The 11,048-nt window shown below is 56.8% G+C and overlaps 1 protein-coding gene across 6 annotated transcripts; it reads left to right on the top strand.

Annotated features, from left to right (window-relative positions):
* Window positions 1-863: 863 nt before the first annotated feature.
* Window positions 864-10,667, top strand: SAXO4 (stabilizer of axonemal microtubules 4). Of its 6 annotated transcripts, none has more exons than XM_004051310.3 (14): window positions 864-958; window positions 1,508-1,644; window positions 2,037-2,154; window positions 2,381-2,534; window positions 4,412-4,540; window positions 5,062-5,125; window positions 5,523-5,635; window positions 6,068-6,127; window positions 6,248-6,334; window positions 6,672-6,785; window positions 6,869-6,963; window positions 9,528-9,692; window positions 10,249-10,332; window positions 10,550-10,667. In XM_004051310.3, exons 2-13 carry the CDS (start codon window positions 1,536-1,538, stop codon window positions 10,316-10,318), a joined length of 1,278 nt encoding a protein of 425 aa, XP_004051358.3. In that variant the 5' UTR covers window positions 864-958; window positions 1,508-1,535; the 3' UTR covers window positions 10,319-10,332; window positions 10,550-10,667. The 6 variants fall into 6 exon arrangements, with proteins under 6 accessions (XP_004051358.3, XP_018892503.3, XP_018892501.3 ...); XM_063693207.1 differs by lacking the exon at window positions 864-958 and adding an exon at window positions 1,129-1,147; XM_019036958.3 differs by lacking the exon at window positions 9,528-9,692.
* The last annotated feature ends 381 nt before the right edge of the window (window positions 10,668-11,048 follow it).

The following is an 11,048-nucleotide window of genomic DNA, read 5'->3' on the forward strand; positions in this document are numbered from 1 at the left end:
AGTCTGAGGCAAGAGGATTGCTTGAACTTAGGAGCTGGAGGCTGGACTGAGCTATGATGGTACCTCTGTACTCCAACCCAGGTGGGAGCATAAGATCCTGTCTCTCTTAAAAAAAAAAAAGAGCATTTACTACCTGTCAGGTGCTGAATCCATGCTCTTGCTAAATCTGCCAGCAGCCCTGTGAGGTGGGTGCAGTCATGTCCCTTGTGAAGATGGGGATATGGGGGCGTGAAGAGGATAAGTACCTCATCAAAGGTGACAGATCAGATTTGAACCACACTCTTAACTGCTGCGGCTTATTGGCCCTACAATAATTGTGCCCAGTTCACAGGGTGGTTTGAGGGATTACACGACGTAATGTGTGTTAAAGGGCTTAGCACAGATTTGGCTCCAGAGGAACATAGTAAACCTTGATTTACCGAGAGGCAGAAGAGCGGGATCCACATCCACCCACGTTTGAATCTCAACTTGGCTATTTTCTGATTGCGAGATCTCTGGAGTCAAGTCACTTTGCTTATCTAAGCCTCATGTTCCCCCAGTGAAAATGGGGATAATCATAGCTATTGAAGAGCTGCTCAGAGGATGGAGATAGAGGATGTAAAGTATCTGCCGAGAAGTGGGTACTTTATGGGAGTGAGTGTTCGGGATTATCTTTTATTTTATGTCACGCAGACAGCAACTCTTCCCAGCCCTGTGGAGGAGGCCGGAGGTTGGGGCCAGAGCCCTGGAAGCAGGGCCTTGCTCGGGCAGCTTCTGACCCTCCCCTCCTGGCCAGGTCAGCCCCTCAGTGGGCCCTGGCCCTAGAAGGGCTCAGAAGCCTGGGGACGCTGTTGCTAGGCACCAGTTGCTAGGCTACACATTGTTTCTCCTGCTTGGCCTCCTCCAGGAGGGCTGGCTTCTCTGCAGAGCTCTGCTTCCTGCAGCCTCTCCCTGACCTCAGAGCCTCTGCAGAGGAAAGGTGAGGGTGGGGCCGCTGTGGTTGGGCCTCGGGGAGAGTGCAGCCAATTCCCAGGGGAGGCGGGCAAGGCCATGGGAGATGAGGGAGAGAGAGGAGCCGGGGGCTGGGAGTGAGCATCTCGGCCTGACTTCTTGGGTGGGGGCCAAGAATTCCCCAGGTAGCGGGTTGTCGGCTCATTCATTCCGAGAGGTGGGTATGTAAGGTTCAGGTCAGGGGCCGAGGAGTCAAACACCTAGGTCTGAATCCCAGCACTACCACCTATTATGGAGCAAATCCTTTATCACTTGGAACCTCACTGTCCCAGTGGTAAATGGGGACAGGAAGAGTTAATAAGAAGGTGTGGGAAAGTGAGAGGAGACATGAGGACTCTTGGGATAAGTGTGGACGATCGATTTCGTCCTTAGTTTAGGGACTTGGGAGCTGGGGCAGAGAGACAGAGGCCTGGGAGAAGGGGCCAGCTGCATTGTGGGTCGGGGGGGCAGATCTTCGCCCCTGTGGGCTTCCGAGCCAGGCTTGGGACCCATGAGGCTCCCCGTGCTTCCTTTCTAGGCCCCCTGGGGCCCTGCCCCACAGCATCATGATGGGGAAACTCCCCCTGGGGGTCGTCTCCCCTTATGTGAAGATGAGTTCGGGGGGCTACACGGACCCCCTGAAATTCTACGCCACCAGCTACTGCACAGCCTACGGTGAGGGTGCCTTTGCGCAGGAGCCTCTGCCAGGACATGGGCAGGAAGGGAGGGGCTCTCTTTGAGGGAGGAGCAGCCCCTCTGGCTGTCACACTGCAGAGCAACTGCTGAATCTGTTTGTCCCCTGGGCCCTGCCCGGCTGCTCCCTTCTCTGGTTCTGTCCCTGCAATTCTGTCACTGTGATTCTGCCACACTGACCTTGTCCCCAGCCCACCCACTCCATTTCCTGCCATCACAGTCCTGAAAGGGCAGGCTTGCAAAGCTCCTGCCCGTGGCTCTGAGCCCTCCCCTGTCACTGTGACCCCTGTGCCCCTCGGAGGACGCTGGCCCTGCCTGGGAAGCCCTGCCTGTTTTTGACCTTGGGGTCTGTCTCCCCGTTACCCCTCTGGCAGGTCGGGAGGATTTCAAGCCCCGTGTGGGCAGTCACGTAGGCACCGGCTACAAATCAAATTTCCAGCCCGTGGTCTCATGCCAAGCCAGTCTGGAGGCCTTAGACAACCCGGCCAGGGGGTACGGTCTGTATGGCCCCTTCCCAGCCCCTGCCCTGCTCATCAGACCAACTCCAGGTTCCTTGGATGGGGACCCTGAGCTTTGCCTGCCCTAGGCTGGGGGTCCTGGGTGACTCAGGGCACAGCGGACCTCTGAGCCATCTGTGGGAGGGTGCAGGGAGGAGGGAAGCTCCTTAGCAGAGGACAGAGGCAGGCGGCCTGGGGTTCTAGCTCCTCCTCACCCTCAGGGAACAAGCCCGGGACCATTTCCAGTCTGTGGCCAGCCAGAGTTACCGCCCCCTGGAGGTGCCTGACAGCAAGCATCCCCTGCCCTGGAGCATGCGCCAGACCAGCTCAGGCTATGGGCGGGAGAAGCCCAGTGCGGGTCCCCCCACCAAGGAGGTCAGTGCTGGGCCAGGGCCAGGAGAGGGAAGCCTCAGGGTGGGGTGGGGCTAGGGCTGCACTGCCAACAGTTGGTCAAGGTGGAGGTGACAGGGCATGGAGCAGCCACCTTGTAGGGATGGGGTCCACTCATCTTTCTCCCCTTTGTCCTCATCCTTGTCCCCACCATCCCCACCACCTCCATTCCCTGCCCCAGCCCCACCATTACCTCCACCTCCATTTCCATCCCCATCCCTGTCCCCATTCCCATGAGCCTCACACTCCCGTCCACACCTGCAAGCCCCATCACTGTCCCTACTACCACCACTGTCCCCCCACCATGGACATCCTCACCCCATCTTTTTCATTTCTTTTTCTTTTTTTTTTTTTTTTTTGAGATGGAGTCTCACTCTGTTGCCCAGGCTGGAGTGCAGTGGCACGATCTCGGCTCACAGCAACCTCCACCACCTGGGTTCAAGCGATTCTCCTGCCTCAGCCTCCCCAGTAGCTGGGATTACAGGCATGTGCCACCACACCCGGCTAATATTTTGTATTTTTAGTACAGACAGGGTTTCACCGTGTTAGCCAGGATAGTCTCAATCTCCTGACCTTGTGATCTGCCCGCCTCAGTCTCCCAAAGTGCTGGGATTACAGGCGTGAGCCACCGCGCCCAGCCCAATCTTTTTCATTTCTATCCTCATTATTACCACCCTTCTTATCATCAGCACCACCACAAGAATGGACACTCATTCATTCATCCAGCGAGAATGTTCTGAATATCTCCTTCATATTTGAAGATGATAAGAGCTGGTGGAGTGCGGGGTGGGGCGGGGGTTAGGAAATACAACAGGGAGAAGCAGGGAGGAAGAGAAGTGAAGGAGTTGCAGGCCAGGTGCGATGGCTCACACCTGTAATCCCAGCACTTTGGGAAGCTGAAGCGGGCAGATCACTTGAGGTCAGGAGTTTGAGACCAGTCTGGCCAACATGGTGAAACTCCATCTCTACTAAAAATACAAAAATTAGCTGGGCATGGTGGCACGCACCTATAATCCCAGCTACTCAGAAGGCTGAGGCAGGAGAATTGCTTGAACTCGGGAGGTGGAGGTTGCAGTGAGGCTGAGATTGCCTGGGCAATAGAATGAGACTTGGGCTAAAAAAAAAAAAAAGCCAGGCGTGGTGGCTCACACCTGTAATCCCAGCACTTTGGGAGGCTGAGTCAGGTGGATCACTTGAGGCCAACTGCTGTTGGGTCAGCCTGGCCATCATGATGAAACCCCATCTCTACCAAAAAAATACAAAAAAAAATAGCCAGGTGTGGTGGCTTGCATCTGTAGTCCCAGCTACTTGGGAGGCTGAGGCACAAGAACTGATTGAACTCAGGAGGTGGAGTTTGCAGGAAGCTGAGATCATGCCACTGCACTCCAGCCTGGGCAACAGAGCGAGACTCTGTCTCAAAAAATATAAGTAATAAATAAATTAGAAGCGAAGGAGTTGCAACTGCAAATCGGGAGGGTCGGGAAAGAGCTTGCTATGGAGACACTGGACAAAAACTTGAGGGAGGCCAGCTCCTCCAGTTGCAGCTGTCTGAGGGAGGAGTGGTCCAGGCAGTGCCAACAGCAAGTGCAAAGGCCTCAAGGTGGGAACAGAAAGGAGACAAGCAGCTAGAGCAGGGTGAGGCACTCAGGTCCTTGCAGGCCACCAGGAGGACATGGAATTCCCTGCGAGTGTGATGGGAAGGCTGCAGAGCTCTAAGCAGAGAGGGGACATGCAGGTTTCATTGTAAAAGGACCCCCTCTGGCTGCTCTGCAGATACTGCGCTCTGTAAAGGTCAAGGGCAGAAGCACAGTCAGGGAGTGACTGCTGCCCCCTCACCTGTAATTGGCCCTTCTTCCTCCCAGGTCCGGAAGGTCCATTTCGACACCCAGGAGCACGGGCCTCAGGCCATCACGGGGCTGGAGCCCAGGGAAGTGCCCCTGCTCCACCAGCAGCAGGGCCAGGACCCGCTGGAGCGGGAGAACTTCCGACATGTGAGTGGCAGCCCGGCTAAGGGCTTCGGGGTGGGGCAGAGGGGCCACACCCGCCTCTTCCTCCCACCTCAAGACAAGTATTGCACTGACTCACCCAAGAAGCCAGCTCAGGGTGGGCTCAGGGCGCCAAGAAAGATGGGAGAGCAAAGGATTTGATATTGGCTATTTCCAAAATAGCCTCAATGTGGCTTCTCGCGATTTAACGCTACTCCTCTTCCCCCAGCCTTCCTCCTCCTGCTCACGGCCCCTCCTGGTCTCGGTCCGTCTGGGCCCCCCACTCATTACCAGGAGTCTGGTGTGGGGTGTGACGTGGTATTCATAGTCACAGGGGAACTGTGCTTTGTGCTGAAATTCCTGGCCCTGCGATGTCCCACCCCACAGAGACTTGTGTCCAGGGTGCTGTACTGGCCCATACAGGCTTCCTCAGAGCACAGAGAACTGAGGCGCCACTCCACCGCCGCCACATGCCTTCGGGGCCCTGGTGGGTCAGTGCCCCCATTCCTCCAACCTCTCTGTTCCAGGGCCCACGCTTCATGACGTCGGAGTACAATTCCAAGTATCTCAGGGACCCTCTAGACCAGCCAGGTAGGCCCTGTCTGAACTCACAGCTCCCTTCCAATCTTCCAATCCACCTCCCTACTTCCTACCCCAGGGGCCCTGGAGCTGGCCTAGGACTGAGAAGGCACCAGTGGAAGAAAGAAGGATGCACAGGTGGCTGGAGGGAAGCGCCTCTCCCGGGCTGACCTCAGTACCTTGGGCCTCTCAGGAGGGTGGCTTGGCCAGTGCATGCCCTTCCTGCTGCTCCCTCTCCTGTCCTCCGGCCTGGACTCTGGAATCCTCACCCTGCCACCCACGATCCTCATGGCGCAGGTCTCCAGGATCTTGGGATCCACTCCCTCTGCACCTGCTGGGACACTGAGCCTCTGGAGGACACATGGGTGGGCCAGGTGGCCTGGCAGCACACAGGGCATTTCTTTTGCAGATTTCTTGCAGAAGAAATCGATCGGCGCAAAGGAGGGGAGTGGCTTCACCAAACAGTCCCACCAGAGCCCCATTGTCTTCCAACCGCCCTCACAGGCCCTCCCTGGGGACCCTGTAAGTTGGCTGGGCTCCTGCTAGAACTTTAGGGGGCTTGAAGCCCTCCGGTCTCAGGGTTTCTAGCTTTCCTAAAGAATGTGAGCTGCAGAGCCCTTTGTTCAAACACAAGATGAAAAAGCTTAGGTGAAAACCACTGCTTTGGTCCAAGTCCCCCATTTATAGATGAGAAGACTGAGGTCCAAAGAGATGAAGGAGGTATAGCCAAGGTCATTCAGAGTTCAGACAAGAGCCCTGGCCTGCTGGTCACATTCAGAGTCATGCCTTCCCCTGTCTTCTCCCCAAACACTTCCCTTTTCTCAGTGATGCCCATTTGAGCTGAGTCCTCCTCTGTGCTCAGCACAGCAGTGGCCTGGAGGCAGAGTGGGTGGGAGCCGCCAGGGGCCCAGGCTGCCTCTGCGGGGCTGACATCCTCTGTGGGCCTCTTTCCAGGCCCTCCTCCCAGGCCAGAGTGTCACCAAGTCAGACTTCCTCCCCAAGACTCACCTACATGTAAGCTGAGCTAGGGGGAGGCTGGGGACCGCCTGGCGGGGAGCAGTTAGAACATGGCTCTGGAAGGTGGTGGGGGAGGCAGCCACATCCTGGTGCCAGTGGCTGCTTTGCTCCCTCCAGGGAGATGAGTTCCTACCTGTGTTGGCCAGAGGCTCCAAGCGGGAAACAGCCTTCAGCCAAGGGAATGAAAGGATTCTGAACCCCAGAGTGAGTGGCCTTGGCGTCTTGCTCAGAGAAGGGAGAAGACAGGGAGGTTTCTGGGAAGAGGTGGCATTTGGGTCAGGCATTGAAGAATGAGAAGAATTAGGATATTTGGGGATGTGGAGGTAGGCCCTCAGGTGGAGGGTGAAGAGAGCCTGGGCCTTCCTGGGGGCTGGAAGATGAGGGGTGTGGTCTGAAATAGAATTGGCTGGAAGGGGAAGGGAGGGTCGCTGGGGCTGTGGACAGGTCACAGCTGTGTGTGCCTCTGCCTGCTCCCCTCTCCATCCCTGCTGCGTCAGCCTGGCCACCTCAGCCTCCCTTCTGGTGGTTCTGTGCCCTGCAGGTGCCCCCTCCCTGCCCAGAACCCAGCAGCGTGAGCCACCAGCAGTTTCAGCCACTTCATCGGATGCAACAGACAAACGTTGCCCTGCTTGGCCGGGAGACTGTGGGGAAAAAGGTGAGACTTGCTACACCCAGCCTCCACCCCAAATCCCCACCCCTTCTGACCTGACAATTCCCCTGTCTACCCCCCTTGTGCAGGAGCCCACAGGGTTCAGCCTTAACAACCCCATGTATGTCCGGAGCCCCTGTGATCCTGACAGGGATCAGCGATACCTGACCACCTACAACCAAGGGTGAGGTCCACTTCCTGGTCCAAAGCTGAAACCCATTTGAGAAACAGACTGACACTGGGATAAGTAATGAGCTCACAGCCTCGTGGAGAAGATCAATGCTGAGTGAATGTGGGTTCCCCAGAAGCAGACCCTAAGTCAAGGATTGGAGTGCAAGCACGTTATTAGGCAGTTATTAGGCGTGTGGGAGTGGAGAAGAGGGATGAGGGAGGGAAGGCAGCAATAATGAGCATGTTACTAGGCCAGCTATCCCACTGGGAAAACTCTAGAAAACAGTGTAAAGCACACAACTCAGAACTACCCCAGTCAAAGGTGAGAGAGCTGGGGTATTTTACCCCCACATCCATCGGTCATTGGTTAAAGGCTATCCTCAGGGCAACATTAAAGCCCAGGTGCCTCCTTGCTCAGGCAAAGCAGCTTCTAGCATCCCAAGGGTAGCTGTCCCACAGAGATGCAGGGCATTGGTGGCCAGGCTGGTGGGCATGGAAAGAACAGGGCAGTGTGAAGGGGTCTGGAGCAGCAGCATCTGCTAAGACATTCCATCCAGCCAATGGTTGGTGGGCTCGATGCTCCCTCAGAAGGTAAATTCTGTGCTGTGCATTCCCTGGGTTAGGAGTGACTGTCCTGGGCATCAGGGAGGGCTTCCAGGAGGAGGTGGCCCCAGAGCCATGGGGAAGCCTCCTGGGGCCAGGACTGGGTGGGGAAAGCGTTATAGGAGTGGTATAAAGGAAGTGTAATTCTTCTTCTTCTTTTTTTTTTTTTGAGATGGAGTTTCACTCTGTCGCCCAGGCTGGAGTGCAATGGCGTGATCTCAGCTCACTGCAACCTTCGCCTCCTGGGTTCAAGTGATCCTCCTGTCTCACCCTCCTAAATAGCTGGGATTACAGGCATGTGCCACCATGCCCAGCTAATTTTTGTATTTTTAGTAGAGATGGGGTTTCGCCATGTTGGCCCGGCTGGTCTTGAACTCCTGACCTCAAGTGATCTGCCTGCTTTGGCCTCCCAAAGTGCTGGGATAACAGGCATGAGCCACCGTGTCCTGCCAAGAAGTATAATTCCTTTTTTTTTTTTTTTTTAAGATGGAGTCTCTGTCTGTCGCCCAGGCTGGAGTGCAGTGGTGCGATCTCCGCTCACTGCAAACCCCGCCTCCCGGGTTCACGCCATTCTCCTGCCTCAGCCTCCCGAATAGCTGGGACTACAGGCGCCTGCCACCACGCCCGGCTACATTTTTGTATTTTTAGTAGAGACGGGGTTTCACTGTGTTAGCCAGGATGGTCTTGATCTCCTGACCTCGTGATCTGCCCGCCTCCAGGAAGTATAATTCTTAGGACAAACTCCTCTGAGCCAGGAAGCGCAAGCTTTCCTCACAACATCAGTCACCTGTGTCCACCCTGCTTCCTCTCCAACTCCTGGTCCTTCAAGGTGTCCCTGCCACCTCTCTGTCTCCTCCTCCTGCCCCACCCCCTGCTCCGGGATACCTCCCAGAATCCATTTATGGAATAGACTTTAACTGAGCCCTGACTGGGTGCCAGGCCCTGCTCCAGGCCCTGGGAATGTGTGTGCAGCTCCTGCCCTACGGAGCTCAGACCTCTGCATGGGAGGAGACATGCATGTGGCTGCAGCCAGTTAGCGAGAGCTGTTAGGTAATGGGCAAAGAGAAAGGGATCGCGAGGGCTGCAGTGCGCACGGGTCGGATTTGAAATCGGTGGCCTTGAGCAGGTGACGTTTGAACTGAGACTGAAAAGAGGGGAGGGCGGTGGCCTGGAGGAGCAACAGAGAGTCTGAGCTGGAAGGGCCGTTTGTTGTCCTCTGGCCTAAACCCTGAGGCTCAGAGGGGAGGAGCAGAGCTTCCGCCCGCACAGCAGACTCAGCACAGTGGCCGCTCCAGTTCCCACAGAGGTGGGGGAGGGCCAGAGGCTCAGTCTGGGTGTGAGGGGCAACGATGTTCTGACCCCTTCTTAGGCAAACACCTCCTCCTGTGGCTCTGGCAGAGACCAGCTCCAGCCCTGTCTGCTGGGTCCTTCCAGCCTGTCGTGTCCTGTTGTGTCCTGAGCTCCTGCTGGCTGTCAGGCACGCTTGCTGGTGCTTCCTGGTGCGCGCAGAGCCCTGGGGTTGTCATCACTGATTCCTGCATTGATCTGTCTGCACCCCCTCTTCATAAGTTCAAGGGTGGGACCCCCTTCTTACTTGTCTTTGCACCCTCCGGACCTGGCTGTGCTCAGTGAAATGGAAGGAAATGGAAATGAAATGGAAGGAAAGTTAAGTGCCTAGAGAAGTGGATGAGACGGGGTCCCCACCCCAAGGTACTGGCAGGCCAGGGACATGGGCATCACTGAAACTGTCCTTTTACACTCCAAAGAGTGTTTCAGCGTCACGTGGAGGGGAGGGCAGGCTTTTTGAGTAAGAGTTCCCCCAGTGGACGTGGGCTTAGGGAGAGCCAGACGAGGAGGACAGCATGAGCAAAGGTGGGGAGGCTGGGCGATCTGAGGGTCGATGGAGAAGGGCAGGAGGGGTTGCAGAGGTGGGCAGAGTCCAGCTTCCAGCCAAGGACCCCTCCTCTCCTCCAGGTACTTCGAGAACATCCCCAAGGGTCTAGACCGGGAAGGCTGGACTCGAGGTGGCATCCAGCCCCAGATGCCAGGAGGCTATGCCCTCAGCCAGCCGGTCAGCTGCATGGAGGCCACCCCCAACCCCATGGAGAGCCTGCGGCACCTACATCCCCACGTGGGAAGGTGGCACCACCCCCAGCTCTGTTCTTTCTCCCTACCCCTCATCCAGGCCGTGTGCCCGGCCTTTCCCTTCCTCTCCTCTCTTGCTCTGTCAGTCCGGTTCATTTCTATGAGAGGCCCATCTCCTCTGGCTGGCTCTGGTGTCCCTTCTCCTGCCAGCACAGGCTCCTCCCCTCCTCTCCCTCCAGTGACCCCTCCCTCAGATGGCTCCTCCTCCCTCTCCTGCCCCTGTTCCCCAGGCCCAGTGGACTGGATGGGGAGGATCTGAGCAAGGGGCTCTGGGGTGGTTCAGATCCAGAGGGGGATGCGGGGACGGATCCAGAGATGAATGGACTGTGGTTCGGCCTCACTCAGCTCCTTTCTGCTCAATTCAATTCCTCAGAAATTACATTTATATCAACAATGGCCCAGAGTTGGCAGGCAAAGAATGTTTGTGGCTTGGCTGCCCTGGCTGAACCCTGGCTATGCTCTCTCAGGGAGGGTCAGGCAGAAGACAAGAAGACAAGGTCCATGCCCTGCCTGCCAACACCCCCAACACTCTCCTCTTGCCTCCCTGCAGAACCCTGACCTCAGCCGACCCCTTCTACCAGAACACACCTCACAACAGCCGCTGCGTGGCACACAGCTGAGCCCTGAGCCCTTGGTAAGGGGCTGGGACCCCCACACTCAGCTGCTCTGGTTGTGTGGGCAACCGTTATGGGCCAGCCCTGCCTCCCAAGCCCTGGGTTAAGCAAGTCCTGCCTGGGGACCCCCCTTCCAAGTGGGGGGTGACAGATCAGGGGGCCTCTCAGAACCCCTTCTCTGCCAGGCAAGCACACAGAACCACCCCAGAGCCCCTCGCCTCTGCTTCTCCTCTACAGGTTTGTCAATCCTAGGGGACAGGAGCCAGGCTACTGTCTGTACCCCCACTCCATCCCCCAGGGGAACACCCCTGCCCAGCTACTTTCCTAATGAAATAAAGAGCATTGAAGCAGAGAAGTGTGACATCACTATCAGGGTGGCTGGAAAAAGGAGGGGTGAGCTGGGGCGGTGGGTGCAGGGGTGGAGGAGCTAGGGCCAGATTTGGAGTCGGAAGGGCTCGGCTGGAACCTCTGAGGAACCATGACACGATGGATAGGTACTTCATTCTCCACACTCAGTTTCTTGTCCTGTAAAGGGGTCCTCTATGGCCTGTGCTGCTTGGGAAAGTACTTGGTCAAGTGTGGGTGGAAGAACCCCAGGGGAGGGGCAGGTGGTCCAGAGAAGGGGAGGGAAGCAGACGCAGGGCAAGGGGACAGAGGAGAGTCTTGGATGCATGGCCACCTGGACACCAACACGGGGGTGGGGGGCTTGATCACAAAGGCTGGTGCCAGTCTCCGT

The sequence above is a fragment of the Gorilla gorilla genome, chromosome 9, assembly GCF_029281585.2.
Source record: "Gorilla gorilla gorilla isolate KB3781 chromosome 9, NHGRI_mGorGor1-v2.1_pri, whole genome shotgun sequence".
Classification (NCBI taxonomy): Eukaryota; Metazoa; Chordata; class Mammalia; order Primates; family Hominidae; genus Gorilla; species Gorilla gorilla.